This window comes from Neomonachus schauinslandi, chromosome 5, assembly GCF_002201575.2.
Source record: "Neomonachus schauinslandi chromosome 5, ASM220157v2, whole genome shotgun sequence".
NCBI lineage: Eukaryota > Metazoa > Chordata > Mammalia > Carnivora > Phocidae > Neomonachus > Neomonachus schauinslandi.
Window position 1 is genome coordinate 37,575,530 of NC_058407.1, and position 17,470 is coordinate 37,592,999.

General features: G+C 37.2%; 1 protein-coding gene across 1 annotated transcript in view; it reads right to left on the bottom strand.

The window, feature by feature from the left end:
* The window catches only part of ACSS3 (acyl-CoA synthetase short chain family member 3), a 140,339-nt gene that overhangs the window by 85,855 nt on the left and 37,014 nt on the right, over positions 1-17,470 (bottom strand). The window contains exons 3-4 of the mRNA XM_021689851.1: positions 7,025-7,213; positions 2,660-2,794 (exon numbers count right to left, since the gene is read on the bottom strand). Coding sequence (XP_021545526.1) covers positions 2,660-2,794; positions 7,025-7,213 — 324 coding nt within the window. The remainder of the gene's footprint in view (positions 1-2,659; positions 2,795-7,024; positions 7,214-17,470) is intronic.

Here is a 17,470-nt window from a genome sequence, read left to right on the forward strand (position 1 = left end):
CTAAGCTCCAGATGACACATCAGGAAGTTTATATTTGGTGAATTTATTAGTTTAGGTACAGGCAAGGCTACACATTCCTCAGTGAAAGTTAGTAAGATCCACCATCTAAAGAGACTACGTAACCATTCATTTCATCAAGGTGATCCCCCAGTGAAGCCCAAAGACTCTGAGGGATTTAGAAAAGCCAGGCCATTTCCATTTTTCAGGATACTGAATATATTAATCAGGGTTGTAAATATGGTCATATATTTAAGTGAGTACATTTACAAAATAACACTTCAATCTAATATCACAAATAAAATGCCTTTGTGAATAAACACATTACAGATAACAATCAGAATTGAACTGCGTAAAGGTGAAGTTTAAGGCCCAATTGGCTTCTCTGGCCTCACTCTGATAGACCCTGAATGTGCCAATGAGATAAATAAAAATAGTTAACTATAACCAGATTGTATATTTCCATTTGTTTTTATGAATCAGATAAACACAACTAATTTCAAATCACCAAGCCTTTGACATTACAATAACAGACCTATAAAAAAAAATTATCACACTGCCTAATGAAAAATGTCAATTGAATGATCACAAAATCGAATGAAATGAGGATTAAAAGAATGGTTATTCTTCAGGCTAAGAAAACCCTTTACAGGCATATGTAAAGAAGACTTGGCAAAAGGAAGAGAGGGAAAAATCATCATTAGCTTTTACATATATACATTTACTTCTATAGACACGTCCTGTTATCATTCTTAAAAGGCCAATAATATTGGCAGAGCACCAGAGTTGACTGATGTAATGTTCTTTTGATTCTGTCATTGCTTGCTTGAGGCTTAGGAATGGCAGCAAGGTTTTTACCTCCTTTGGCAAAAATGCAATCCTGGTTAATGAGACACACCACTGAGCCTCATAATTTGTGTCTCTAAACTGAAAGCAAAGCCAGTCCACCTGGCTTAATTACTAACTAAACAGCAGGCCTACCATAAGGGACAAGAGATATCCAAAGCCCTCATCTAAAATAAAGATGAGTCAAAATAGAGGGCAGAGTCTCAAGAAAAAAGGAAAGAGAGAGAAAGCCAGTTATGGGAAGGAGGGATGGAGGCAGGGATATCTACCTATAAAGAGGAAAGAGAAGAGATTTGCATTAGAAAAATCTGAATAGGAAACTTGCATTTCCATTTCAAGTGTGTTTATAAAGTAAAAGAAATAGCACATATCTTATTGATTAAAAGTCATTGAACCAAAGTTCAAATCTTGGCACCAAGATTATTAGCTGTGACTTTGGGCTATGACCTCTCCATAACTCAGTTTCTTCATCTGTAAAATGGGGCCAGGAATAGCATCTACTTCCTTGGTTTGTGAAAATTAAATAAGAAGTATATGAAAGTACTTAGCTTTGGGCCTAGCATAAGTTCCTTACAAATTCATGAGTTTATGTATATGCAAATGCCACACACATACTCACAGAAACGCTTGTGTGTATGTGTGTGTATGTGTGTTCCTACATTTCCTCCAACCTCCTCATACCCAAATCCTCTTTTATTGCTGACTCTCTATTCCTTCCTTAACAGCAACAAGCCTTCTTAAAAATATGCTTGAGGGCATCTGAAAGAAACTCAAAATTCTTTGAGACAGTAAGGATATTTAAATCAATGAGTGCAGCAGTTCATGAACCAGAGACTACTAAAACTTTACACAGAAACTTAATGTGGTAATGGGAATTGCTAGGTGGTAATCAAAATGACATAGTTTTAATGCTTTCTATTCTTTTATCTTGTCATTTAAGCATTTTCTGCAGATAACCTCTCAAGAGTTCCATAAAATTACATGATTCTTTGCACTCTTATCATTTTTCTTCTGCAAAAAATTTTAATCTGCTAGGAACCCAAGTTGGTTCCACTATAAATAGCTGACACTTGCATGGATGTAAAAATAAGGTGATCATTAGATCAAATTTACTAGGAAAAGCACCGTAAGATGTATTCATTGTGGTCTTAGACTGTTTTTTCTTCCTTCATGGATCACAGAATAATTTATCTGTTTAGAATAATCATATTTTGTTTTCCTGAACATAGTTTTATTTCCAGACTAAATGCTTTCTCTAAAATTTTAAAAGATAATTTTTTATATACAAATTAATCATACCACTCCACAAGGCAGGAGAGCTGAGGGACCAAGAATGTGGTCAGAGTGCATGTGTTCAAATCATGACCCTGACATTCACTAGCTGGGCACGTTATTTTATCTCTGTTCATTGGATTCCTCTTACATAACAGGAATAATGCTATTATGTAGCTCATAAGTTATCAGCAAGATTTTTTAAACTATTCATTAGTAGAGTATCAAAAATCATATGGTAAACAGTGTTTGTTAGTATCATCGTGATTATTATAATTTAATACATGACACCACAATAGACTATTCATAGAATCCAATTCATTAACATTACATATTATTATATGTGTTTCAATCTTTTTGTTTTAAGCTAGTTTTTTCATAAAGACAGAAAACATCATTCATACCTTTTTTTTTGCAAAAATGGTGACATTCAGGAAGTCTATTTAATAGTTAATAAATCTAGTGTTTTTTTTCACATGGTCAAAACTAGAATCATCCTTAGCACATCACCATAAGCAAGCACCAAATTCAATATTCATATTACCATATTTGGACGATTATAAATGAGCACGTTATCTGGCTTGTGTTGTCCCAGTCTCAGTGCTTCTTCTAGAAGGGGAATGTATTCTACTCTTCTTCCAGGTTCAATCCCAAATGATGCTGTAACAACCACCTTGGGCTGCAACAGAAAAATCACAATAATTGAGAAAGTTGAGCAATACTAATTAGGCGAGCACAATATTTCAGGTGCAGGTTGGCAATTTAACATTTTTAAAGAAGTGTTGTAATAATTCTGTTCTCTATTGAGTAAGTGACCTGAAAACAATAAACCCTTTGTAAATGTTGTAGCCCTAACAACTTCCACAGAGATCTCACTTACCTGCTCCAAACTTCCTGTTCGGTGATGCTTTGGGCCAGTAAGTACGAGCTGTTTAAAAAATATTTCCCAAAGAATTCACGAAGCCAGGTAGAATTGTCCTGAACAGGTGACATGCAATCCTAGAGGCCCTGTATTTACCGAGGCGCCCACACTGGTTGGTTGGTGCTGAAGTTGTAGTGTTTCTTAGGTGGGAAGGGTCAGCCTGTTGCTAGCAGGAAGGGTTACTACATTTTTTTATGTCAGCATCTCTGCTCAAATGTGACCACAAAAAAAAAGGGACCTGAATCTCTGATTTTTTTCTTTCATGATTCTTTTCTCATTCTAAATACATTCATTTTTGCCAAATACTATATTTGTAATTTTGTTGTATTTTTCTTAAAAGGGCCCCCAAGGGATTTAAGTTTCAAGCCCCCCAAAGCCTGAACCTGTCATTAAGTTACACTTGGCACTTTTCTTTACCTGACAACTTGCTAGTCCTTCTTCAAGATATACTATGGAGTAGCCAAAAGGTGTCCCTGGAGGGAGCTGAAGAAGTCAGGGTTAATCTCCATTCTGGGCAGGCCCCAGATGTCCACCTATAGTCAAAATGTTCCTTCAACCCCACACTGAACAGGAAGATCCCCAAGGCCAAATATGGATCCCATTTATCTCTGTGTCTTCTATGCCTGGTCCCAATGCTCGCCATACCATAAACTCTCAATAAATGTTTTTGGAACTGAACCAAAATTCTCATTAATTTGCAGAAACAAAGATGTCTTTATCCTTTTAAGTATACTGTTTCTTCACCAAGAAATCCAAAGCAAAGGAGGCAGATAATAAATTATTCAGGAGACAGATAATCAATCCAAGATAGTGCATCCATTCCTGAATTCTGATTTCTAGTTATAATGCATTTCATCTAGGAAAGGTTTATATTATACCAAGTTATGCATATATCATACTGTCTGCTTTTTGAATATCATTTAATATTCATGGAGCTGAGGCTCAGTGCAGTTACATAGCTTGCCCCAGGTTACAAGTGGTGGAATCAGAAAGAGGGCTAGTTCTGTCTGGTTACAGAACCTTTCTCTTCACGCTGTATCAAGCTGCCTTTTAAAAGAAAAAAAAAGAAAGAAAAAAAAATAAGTCTTGTTTCCTTTTATTATATTTTTAAAGACCTGACATTTGAATAGAGTTCACATTTTAATATCTGCAATACTCACAAAAATAATTCTAGACAACATTCCCTAAGATTAGAATTCAGAATAAATGAAAGTAAGTTCCATATCAAATTAAAAATATATATAGAATATATCAAAGCTTGAATAATTTAATAAAGTCAAAATTAGACTCCGTCAAAAAAAGAATCCCTTCTACATTTCTATTCAACAGCCTTTTATTGGAGATTTTATTTGGTCTAGACTGACTTGTTAGGATACTGTGCAGTCTTCCCATCTTCATCTGTTAAAATAAAGCTTTTTCTTGAGGCAATTTATTTGAAAATCATGACATCAAAATCATTCCTGATTTCAACTATTCATTCTATCCAAGTATCTCAGATATATATCTCTATCTCCTCACCTTTAATTTGACCTGTTCAATGGTCATGCCTATAAGCATATACACTCATTGCTTAAACTCCTTAAGAAAGGTGTGTGTGTGTGTGTGTGTGTGTGTGTGTGTTGATGTGGGAAACAAAGGCAGAAGAAAAATTATTAAATTTCCTTACTACCTTACAGCCCATTGACAAGTCCTTGAAACAAAGTGACATTCCTCTAGGGACTCAGCTGTCTCGATGTTAATACTTTGCTAAGGGCAAAAGACAATCTTAGCCTGACCCCCAGGACCCTGTAAGTCTACTTTAACATATAAAAATTCCTTTGGAAACTTACTTTATCTCTACCCCCCCAAGATACATGTTGGCAATCATCCTCCAAGTATATGATCCACCACTATACACATCTGAAGAGTCTCATGACTGAGTTTTTCCTAAACATAACAAATGACCTTTTCCTAACAACAGCTAGCCCCTTCAGGATCCTGGAAACTTTGTTTCCAAAATACCTGGGAGGCTTATGCTATCCTTAACCCCTTCCCAACTTGAAAGTATATCACGGGCCACTCCTCATGACCCCAGTGCAGCTCTTTCTGCCAACGGGTCCTGTCTCCGTTCTTTAATTAAACCACCTTTTTGCACCAAAGACGGCTCAAGAATTCTTTCTTGGCCATCGGCTTCAAACCCAAATGTCTTTCCTACATCATGTGTGATGAATAAAAACTTAGCCAGTGATATACTATACATTTTATAAATCCTCATTTTTATGTATCTCAATTTCCCCACATCATATAATTCCCTTAAAAAGGAAATAATACATATAATACATCTCATACTTTTATCCAAATGGTATTTAGGATTTCTATAGCTAAAACACTGGAGTCTATAGCTTCCTCAAAGGAGACCCCAGCAGCCCACTGGTTTGCAGGTTAAGTGACTATTTCCCCCCTAGATTTATCTTCATAAGCACTGACTCAATATGTTTGAAAAAGAGAGAAAATAATCTATCCAATTAGTCCACAAACCAGCTTCTTAGTTCTACTAACTGATCTATTACCAGATGAAGTCAGATATGCAAACCCTCACTGTCTGCCTTGCACCCAGGGGACCTTCAATACCTATTAGTTCCCTTGTTAGGAAGGTCTCATCTCGGGTTTGTGACACTCTGAAGGTCAACCATCTGTTACTCCCGTAACTACCTTCCTTCCTTAATCTTCCCGCTGCTATTACTCTGTTGCACATCGCCCATTACTTCACAGACAGACCACCTGCCAATGGGTCTTATTCCAGGCTCTCACCTTCCTCCCACTCACTATGTCATATTGCCTCCTGTTAGCATTGCTTAAATGTTTTGAGCAGGTGCTCAAAAACTTTGACGAGTCAAGGTCTACAGGACTCAGTTCAGACAAAACTACCTTTGTAAGCTCACCACCTCTCCCTCTTCAGCCACCTCTGTCTCTTCCCCGTCCTCCCAATGAATTTTACCCTTTACTATCTCTTTAAAGACTCACATTCTTTTTCTCTCCTTTTGGATCCCACAACACCATTCTCTTCAACTGGCTGAATCTTAGGCAAGATCTAACTCAAATCTCAACTGCAAGAAGTCTGCTTCAGCCACTCCAACTGAAAGAAGTCCTTCCTTCTTCTAACTCAGGGGTCTGTGAACAATGGGTGAGAACCAGACCCTGTCCACAGCATGTTTCTGCCGAGTTCTCTCAGGACGCTGTCATGTCCTCTGCTTACACAGTGTGTAAAGTTGCTTGAGCACAGCTGGGGAGATGCTGTAGCCACCTGTAACCCACAATGCCTAGAACAGTCACTGTCTGGTAACTGAGCAGAGAAAAGTTGGCTGATTCCTGCTCTAAGTTCATAAGGAGATGATAGCTAACCTTTTTTTAATAAGTACTAAATACCAGGCACTGTGTCAAATGCTTTCAATTCAGTATCTCAGTGATTGTTTCACCACAGCCTTATCAAGTTTGTTATTCTAGTACCCCCATTTAAACATGTCATCCACCCCCCCCGATAGCCCTTCTTCACCACTTTGCTTATATCTCCAGTCCTGGAAGTATGTACGTTATAAAGCTACCATGTGTTCCATCCATTTGGTAAGGACCACTCATTACCGAGTTCTCGGGATAGTACCTGGTATATAGTAGGAGGTTAATAAATATGTTAATGAATAAATTGGTTATTAGTTATTTTCCTTGTATGTCTTACACGCCCCAAATATAGGGCAAGCTAACTTGAAAGGTATGCATCTGATCTTATATTTTATAGTCCTCACAGCACCTGGTAAGATATTTTTCACATAAGATTGACCCCAAAGTAAATTTTTGGGTAATATATATATGCCAAGGAAAACACAAATTTTAAGTAGCTCATTGGAAAGGAGAATCTTGTAAGTACAGATCACTCTTGGATGGTTCATTCACAGACAAATATGGCTGTACTGTATGTAGATACTACTTGATTTCTCCAAATAAAGCACTTACCTTTGCATGATCAATACGACTGCTTAGTTCTTTGGATGCAAATCCCCCAAAAATGAGACTGTGGATGGCTCCTATCCTTGCACATGCCAGCATGGTATACATCGCTTGCGGGATCATGGGCATGTAGATAACCACAGTGTCACCTTTCTTGACACCATGCTTGACCAAAACACCGGCCAGCTTAGAGACCTATAACAAAATCATTACATCAGCCAAGTGTTTTCTGTGTTACTTCACTAAACTTCTAAGACAGTAACACAAGAAGATGATCATCATCTTGGTAGTGGTTTAAAAAAGCCTGAGTAACACATATTTGATGATGATGTAAGCTTAGACCGTAGCAGTAAGAAAAGACACCTGTCTTAGAGTGACTATAAACCAACTTACTATTATTATGCAATATGAACTCTGTGGCTTAAATTTGCTTATCCATTCAACAACATATTTACTGAGCAACTATGATGGACCAGACACTGTGTTTCAAGTCGGGAACACAAACAATGAAAAACAAAGACGCAGATATGTCCCTGTGGAGCTTTTATTCTAAAGGGGAAATTTGTCCAGTGAACTGAAAAGTAAAATAACGACAAATATGGACATATGTTGGCTTAACTGTTGAAAGAGACAAGTATGTGTCAGGAAAGAAAGCATTATCATACACTTAGAAGGTCAGTCAGACAGACTGTGTTATTATCATTCCTATTTTAAGTATACGGTAACTGAGACTCAAATATAACAAATAGCTAACCTGGGACCAGAGAGGTAGTAAATGATGTAGCCAGGATACCATCACAAGTCTTTCAACCTCTTATTGTCCCTTCTGCTGCCTGAAGCCAATTATTTTTTTCTTTATAGTTCTTTTATACTAATTATCTATACAAAGTGACCGCCCTCTATATTGAGATCAAACATACAAACTTCTTTCTACTTTTAACACATGTTTTGGGGACCAAAACAGACTGTGTAAAATATACCCAGATCTAAGTGAATACAAAGTTCAACATTCTTTCATTTAAAAAATGTATACCAAGCACTTGTATATGGCAGACACTCTTTTCTGATACATCTGTAAACAAAACAAGACCAAGATCTCTATCCTCAGAGGACTTATGTTTTAGCAGAGTAAATACTTACAATAAACATAAGTCAATTATGTATTATGTTAAAAGGTAGTCAGTACTGTGGGCGGAGGGGGGAGTAGAACAAAGTAGAGGGGTTGAGAATGAGGGGGATAGGATTCTCAATGGGACACTGAGGGTAGACCTCACTAAGAAAGTGGCATTTCAGCAAGGACAGGTACACATTAAGAATAAGTGGATATCCACAGGTATGCTCTTTCCGGCAGAGAGAACAGTACAAAGGTGTGAGGGGGATCATCTGTGATGTGATGGAGTAACAGCAAGGAGACCAGGGAGCTGGAACAGAAAGAACAAGGGAGAAAGTGGTGATAGATCAGGTCAGAGAGCGAAAGAAAGGGCCCAATTTTAGTATATGTGCTGCCGAAGCGAGCACGAAAGAAAGGGCCCAGAAGAGCCCAATGGGCAATAGGAAGGACTACGGCTTGCCCTTCGATGTGGCTGTTCAAGATAATGAACACAGGAGGCCTGAGACAAGGAATTGGGCCACAGGGCTATTCATGGATCTTTTCCTTTCATTCTACTTCTCCTACTTTTTCAGCAAGTTCAAAGGACTTGGAATTCTGATCATTCTTCCTTTTTCTCTTTATTCACTTCTTCTGTGCAGATGGGGAAAGATGTGGTCAAAGTTAAGGGCTCTGGTGAAAGATAGAAAGTAACAAACAACTCTCTTAGTGTTTTGCTCTCCCCTAACTATGCGCTGTAATTTAGTGTTATTTTTTAAGAACTCAAAGCTGCCCAGCAGAAAGTTATGAGAAAGATATACCAAAGTAATATAAATCATCAATTTAAATTCTATTTGGAGCTCAAGACCAAGAAAAACACTGGAAAATTATAACCAAACCCTCAGGGTGCCATCCCCATAGAAAGTGGACATGCTCTGTGATCACATTACTGGGTATCCCATTTAAGGCACAGTGCTAGGAGAGACCAATGAAAAGAGCTTATCCTATTTACAGCTATAATTTCAGCATCTTGAATAGTGTCTATTGTTGAATAAAAATGATCTTCATCCAAGACCCAACCTAGCAGTGATTCAGTAACTTTATATTCCAGTCTCACTTCACAATGTTGCTGGAAGATGCCTAACATCTGAAAGAAATTTTCTGTCCTCTGAAAGAAATGATATTGATGAATTCAAGAACTTTTGGGGGAAAAAAAAATCTCAAAATGACCAAATGTGATGACAAGATGTATTTAAGTTGGAGTCATGGCACATCTTTAAAAAAAAAAAATGAGCCAACATATTAAAATTAGGAGGCTTCATATACAAATCCAGATTTCCAGGTTCTCCTGAAAAATTGTAAAGTCTAGCAACACTGGGCCTCTGTTTTGGAATGACAGCAATCAATTAAACCTGGTATCAGCGACTAGGTTGAACTCACCATTCCCTGGAGCCATTAATCACAGAGCATAAATTTTTCTTTCCATCCTGAGTTTAAAATATATTCTTCTACATCTTGTTTATTTTATGTTATATGCTTACACCATAGTTCTATGACCATAAAGGGTGTGATATATACTGATAATGAATTTTTTCCCCCGCCCGTTTCTCCTATTTATATTAGCTGCTTGGCTCAGGCATCTGAATTGTGAACCACTTCCCTGAAGACAATTAGTAAATTAGGCTGCACCAGGTCTGTACAACCACTAGATGGCGTCCGTTTGGCCTTGTTAACCTTGCTTTTTGCAGCCTCTCAATGTTTTGATACTGCGCTCACCACATCAGAGTTGCCATAGAGAAAAAAGTTTTACATGATCAATAGAGAAAATCTCTTTTTCAGTAGTGTCCAGGGTAAATGTCACTCCAATAAAATTTTACATTGTAAATTGTACACATATATAAAATTATATATATATATATGTATGTATATATATGAATGGAGTTGAATGGGAAAACATTTCTGGTGACCCTAATAGGCATATAAAAAACAAAATATTAGCTCAAGCAAGAAAAATAAGTGGATATCGGTTTAATATGAAAATACGTGCTGATATTTCATTACGAAATATTTCTTACTAACATTAAACCTAGAGATAGTACGGGAGTCTTAGAACAGAATACTTAAGTCTTGTTTCAGACACAAATAAAATCGTTTTGAAAATAAGTGTAGGCAACAGCAAACAAGAAGAGGAAAAAATCTAGAAATCCCAGTCATCTGAGAATCCATAATCACTCAAAGAAAGTGCTATGAAACTTCAATACAAAGGGCAATTTGTTTATTGCTATTTCACAGCTCATCTAGTTTTTATTGACTTTCAGATGGAAAAATTATCAAAGAGAAGGAAATCCGATATTATTTTTATTCAGTGTTAATATTCTTCTTATCCTACCATAGATATCTGAATGTAACTTTATAATTTCTATTGCTATCCAAAGAGAAAATAGTTAACATGTATCTTGTATAATCTATAGTTTCTCAATGAAAGGAAAAGTTAAATCATGTGTCCTTCACCCAATCCATATTCATTTTTGCACCTTCTTAAGATTGTGTTTTAATTTATCAACAATTTAATCATTTTCTATCACTCATACACCACTAAATTGGTTTTCCGTCTAATGTCAAGGGCAGTACACATGCTATGAAATCATGGTCAGGCCGTGCCTCTCTGCTAGCAGAAGGATAACTGAGCTGTGAAGGAAGCCCGAAGAAACAAAATGAATGTACATATTCATTTAGATACAACACTATTTGCTTCTTCCCACTAGAGACTATTTGAATTAATCATTATTTGGATTAATAGCTAATTTAAAGCCGCTCAAATGTATAAGTATCCTGTCATTGATTCAACTTATACAGTATGTGCTATGCATACTATCCTGAAGTCAAGTTTGCAGAGGCAAAATAGGAAGACATAGTCCTTAAAGCAAAGAAATGAAGAGTCCAGGGAAAAAGAACATAAATAAATAGTAATGACAAAGTAAGAAAATGTAACAGCAGATATTTATGTTATGTGAAATGGTATACACATAGATTTGGTTTAAATATAACATACATGCTTATTTTTGATATAAGTAAAAACTTTAAATTTTAAAATTATAAAATGAAAACATATTAGTATAAATAATAAAAAAGAATTTAATAAATTTTGTATGTAATCATTCTGCAAAATCTTCATTCAAAAGCAGTCTGTGGGTTAGTATAATTTCACGATCAAATTCCATGACACAACTATAAACATTAGGTGAAATTGATCAAAGACTATGCTCTGTAGAGTAAATTAGCACTTGCTTCACAAACAGCAAGTGTGTCTATCTAAAGAAAATCCTGTTTGTATGAGAAAGATAGTGTTGGTGTCCAAATTATAGTAAAAAGATAATAATTATGGGCAATTTCAGGGCCATTTCCAAGAAAATTATATGAAAGAGAAGACAAGAGGAAGCATATTTTCAAGCTGCAATGATGTCTCACTGCACACCCTGGTCCAATCAATCACAGAAAATATAACTAATGTAAAAACCAATTATAATATCTGAGGAAGCAATCTTCTTTTCCTAAAATTCTACTTGAAAAATATTCAGAAACCTTCCCATGGTGTTCTATATAAAAACACCTCAAAAGATGGGGAGGAAGCAGGGAATTTACAGGTGGGTGCTCTATAAAGTTTGAATCAGACTTTTCTAAAACCCAGTAAGTATAGCCAGCGATCCTAGATAAAGACACAAATGTGGAATAGCTTCCACAAGGCACAAAGTGATGGTATCCTATAACTGTCCACATGCAAACAAATGTTGCTATTGTTAAGGAGATTTAAGCTACATGATGCCTATTCATTTCCCTCCTGGACCATTTGTCATCTCTTGGTTTCCAATCTTGCCCACTATAGTTTCTTCTTCAGAGAATCCAAAGTGATGGAGCTTCCTATCATACTTTGAATAAAATACAGTCTTGGGGCACCCGGGTGGCTCAGTTGGTAGGGGTCTGCCTTCAGCTCAGGTCAGGATCTCAGGGTCCTGGGATCGAGCCCCATGTCAGACTCCCTGCTCAGTGGGGAGTCTGCTTCTCCCTCTCCCTCCCCCCGTTCATGCTAGCTCTTGCTCTCTCTCTCTCTCAAATAAATAAATTTTTAGGAAAATATATAGTCTTTACAATGGCACACAAGGTCCTACAGGATCTGACTCGTGGATACTCCCCAACCTCACCTTCTTCCACTTTCTTCTCATTGCTGGCCTCCTGGTGCCCCTTGATGACCCAAGTTTGTTCTTGTTCCAGGGCCTCTGCCTGATCTGATTTTCACTCAAATGGGCACATGGTTCTCTCTCAGTCTCTATTTGGGTCTGTGTCACTGGGTCATCTTCTTGGTGACAAGCAGTTTTTTCTGACAAACGTATCTAAAATGGCAGCCCAAGTCACTCTGTAGAGTCATATTTTTCTTCACTTATATTGTATAACTTTTCATTTATGTTGTATTATCTTTTTATTCAAAATGTATCATCTTCCTAATTAGAATGCAATTTCCCTATAAGGAAAGATGATATCATTCACTACTATAGCCTATGATGCCCACAGTAGTGCCAAATATATATCGGGTGTCCCAGAAGTGTGCTTTAATAAATAAGTAAATTGACTCCATCATCATTCTAGTCCAGAAAAATGAATTCAAAACAGATGTTGTCGAGTTAACTTTCTAAAAGGTCAGAGGTTAGCCACCCTGAAAATAAGACAAATCATCTACTAAGAATCATCTACTATCAATAAATGACAAAAATAAATTAATTAGGCAAATGTAAAAATTCATGGACCAGAATGTCAGGTTTCCAAGAAAGCCAAGTAAGGTAAATGTTTGAAGCAGAGATTTAGGTGAGGCAGGATATAAACCTTCACAGTCAGGCAATGGACTAAAACAAGATTCTCACTGCATTAAAAAATAAAAATTCCCTGTGGGGCCCCTGGGTGGTGCAGTTGATTAAGTGTCCAACTCTTGGTTTCCACTCAGGTGGTGATCTCAGGGTCCTGAGATAGATCCCCCTGTCCGGCTCTGCGTTCAGCGCTGAGTCTGCTTCAGATTCTCTCTCCCTCTCCTTCTGCCCCTCGGGCTAATGCTCTCTCTCTCTCTCTCTAAATTAAATAGAAATTTTTAAAAATTAAAAAGATATAAAAAAATAAAAATTAAAATAAAATAGATAAAAAAAATAAAAATTCCCCAATGTAGAGCAGACAAGTGACATTTTTGGAAATAATTATTTCTCTCAGACAAGGATTAGATTTTTCTTTACTTTTTAATGGATGAGTAACTGTTCTTTTTCATGAATCCATTCAGTATATAATATGAGCTTATGCTATAAGGCCTGTATTAGACATGATGTTGGTAAAAAAACAAATACATAAATAAAATATTACCCCAATCCTCAAGGAATATTACTCTGGTCAAGAAATACACTAATAAGTAGATACACTAATAAGTAATGTAAAAAGCAAAAATAAACTCATGTATGGAGAAAGTGTCCTGGACTTCAAATCATGGAGAAATAGCTTCTGGCATAGAGGGAAGTGAAAAGAAGTGAGTTTACACTTCAAACACTCTCAAAAAATCTGGCTGAGAAAATTCAAGGGGATTGGTTGTCTTGTTGTCATTTTGAGTTGATGCTTAGACATTTTCATTTTGGATGCATGACTCTAAACATGGGAAAAAGTAAGCTAGGAAATATTAAAATGTTGCTTTCTCATTTAATTTATTCCTTCCTGTAGCATCTATTAAATTGGTCCAATACTTGTTTTCTTTACATGGCGTATTCTCAGAATCTAATCTAACTTACAATTTATTCAGTTGAGAAGTTATTCAAAACAGAGTTTTAGCTACAATTTTCGTAAAAATTTAAATCAGTAGTTGGTGCCTACTCATCTACAATTTCAAACGAAATACAAATGTGTCTGCTAAAACATATTTTACAACATGGCATTATACAAAATAGTTTACAAAAATAATAAGGCTTATGGAGAAATAAGGTTGAGCTAGGACTCAAAAATGAACATAACTAGAGTTCTTTAACATTAGTAAAAGTACTGCGACAGCATCATGTTCCATAGATCAGTTACAGGCTTAAACAGTGGGACTCATGCTTTCTGTTCTAAGATATTCTACTGGAGGGCATTTGCTTCCAAATTTCCTTGCAAAGAGGGACTGGTCAAAACAGCAGTGTAGGTTATGTAGCAGTATCATTAATTATTTTTAAATAATCTTCTTAGTTTTAGATTCTTAAAACCACTTAACTCATCAACACTGGCACTAAAAGATCTTCAACATTTTTTTTTCTTTTGAAAAGGTTTTCAGATATGGATAAGGTGTTCTCTTTAAATTGTGAGAAAGTCTCTCCTGGACTTGCTAACAGGGTAATAATCCAATAGGAAAATGAAGGGGAAAAGGTTTGAATGGGCACTATAGAAAAGTGGAACAAATGGCCAATAAACACAGGAAAAAGGAGCTCAATTTCTGTAGTCATTAGGGAAAAGCAAACTAAAACCACAATACAATATCACCACACATTCACCACAAAGGCCCAAACTGAAAAAGACTTGGAATTCTCGGGGCCCCTGGGTGGCTCAGTCGATTAAGCGTCTGCCTTCGGCTCAGGTCATGATACCAGGGTCCTGGGACTGAGTCCCGCATCCGGCTCCCTGCTCAGTGGGATCCTGCTTCTCCCTCTCCATCTGCCACTCCCCCTGCTTGTACTCTTTCTCACTCTCTGTGATAAATAAATAAAATCTTTAAAAAATTAAAAAAAAAAAAGACTTGAGATTCTCAATACCAACTGTTGACAACTGACATTCTCATACACTGCAAGTGGGAATGTAAATTGGTACAACTGGTTTGGAAAACTATTAAATGAAAGAATCTCATACACAAAGAGTTGAATAAAAAAGCCAGTGAGTACACATTCTATTATTCAGTTTATACAAAGTTCAAAAGCTAGTAAATGTCATCCTGGATGGTGTGTAGATGTCTGAATAATAATCCCATAAAGGCTGAATAAGAAATGACTAAAACAAAGCAATAATACGTGCTTCTGGGGGCTGGGGATATTTTGTCTCCTGATCTGGTTACGTGGGTGTGTTCTGTTTGTGAAAAATCTAACAAGCTTTATACTTATGTTCTGTGTACTAATCTGAATGTATATGACATTTCATCCTAAGTTTAAAAAATGGCATGCTAGGAAAAAAACCTACACAAAGCACTGTAAATTCAATCTCATACCAGCATCATTCACCTACTCACAGAGCATGGAGAAGGTAATTCACCTTACAGAGATATACCTTTTAGCAGAGCTGCCTGCAGTACAACTGAAGTTTTTATTGCTTATTTAAGAAGCTTAAAGAAAGAAAACCAAGCATATGCACTGTTGTAACCCTTCCCCTCAACAAGACAACCATTGGCAGCACTGAATTTCTGCATGTTCTGGTTTTTGTGTTGTAGGTTCTTGCTTAAGGAAATGCTGATGATGTGACAGACAAAGAACTATCAGATTTTCTTACCCTGACATATTTCTGAGACGATGGAATTCATATTTTGAAAAGAGCATCCTAAAGGTCAGAGTTGGAGGGAAAACTTCTAATGGGACATGGCCCTTGACTTCAGAGTAATTTTCTCCTCCAAATTATTCAACCTTCATAATTACAATCACCAGCATAATTATATCTCAAAGAATTACCTTAGTGGAGATAATAGACACTTTCAGTTCGAATTAAATCAGGAAAATTTAGCACACACGGGGTTTCATCAATTTTCCCTGCATATATATACTCGTGAAAATTTCTCAAATGCCTTTTAGTGGTCACATTTTTATTTAGCAAACAAATAAATAAAAATTCACAACTGGGGGCAACTGGGTAGCTCAGTCGGTTAAGCTTCTGCCTTTAGCTCAGGTCATGATCTCAGGGTCCTGGGATCGAGCCCCACATCGGGCTCCCTGCTCAGAGGGGAGCTTGCTTCTCCCTCTACCCCCTGCTCATGCTCTCTCTTGTGCTATCTCTCTCTCTCTCAAATAAATAAATAAAATCTTTAAAAAATAAAAATAAAATACATTTAAATTTTTTTAAAAATCACAATTGTTTGAATACCAAAAAAGAGCAAACTTACTACACACAAATGGAGGTAAACTCAAAATGAAATTAGAGATAGAGAAAATAAATTTGAAGTAGGAATTTCTAAAAATGATGAGTACTATATATAACATACACATCCAAATATAAACATAAACTCACACACACCCCTTTATTTCACTGAGTTTTGATAGAACCACTAACTTGAAAAGAGCTACCAAGAGAAGGACACAATAAACACATCCATTTCTCCTGCAATGCAGATCTGGGTTGTAAGTGTGGAAAATTCATGGAGGAAATATTCATCTTGAACTTCCAAGCCCAATGTAAATAAGCTACAATTCTTCACAGTTAGTAAGAGGTCAGAATTTACTTAGAAAGAAGCTCGTGTTATATTACCGATAAAATTCAAAGATAAGAAGTTCCTACAATAAAGGTAGCTAGAGTCATTTAGAAATTTCAAATCGTATTTCCTTCATTCATTCCTTCATCATTCAACACATGTTCACTACGCACCAGTCCCCACTCTGTGAACAGAACAAAAGCCCCTTCCCTCAAGGAAAGTACACTCTGGAAGAGGAAACAACACAAAAGAAGATAGCTAAGTAAAAGAAAAACAGCCATACTGAGTAATAAATGGCAAAATTAAAAAGAAAGCAGAAAAGGGAGGTCCGAAGTAGCACAGACATGGGAACATTTGTATTTAATATGGCCAGGGAAAATCTCATCCAGCTACCATGGAAAATAACATCCAGGTACCATGAACCATAGCTATCTGGAAGAAACACTATCTCAAGCAGAAGGTAGGTAAGTACAAAGCTCCAAGTCGGGAATGGAGCAAGTTGAAAGTTAACTGCAGGAGGCAGTGGGGTCAGGGTGTGCAGTGTAGTGGGGCTGGGGTATACAGTGTAGTGGGGTTGGGGTGTGCAGTGCAGTGGGGCTGAGATGTACAGTGGAGTTGGGGTGTGCAGTGCAGTGGGGTTGGGTGTGCAGTGCAGTGGGGCTGGGGTATACAGTGCAGTGGGGTTGGGATGTGCAGTGCAGTAGGGCTGGGGTGTGCAGTGCAGTGCGGTCGGGGTGTGCAGTGCAGTGCGGTCGGGGTGTGCAGGGTAGTGGGGCTGGGGTGTGCAGGGTAGTAGGGCTGGGGTGTGCAGTGCAGTGGGGCTGGGGTGTGCAGTGCAGTGTGGTCAGGTGTGCAGGGTAGTGGGGCTGGGGTATACAGTGTAGTGGGGTTGGGATGTGCAGTACTGTGGGGTCGGGTGTGCAGTGCA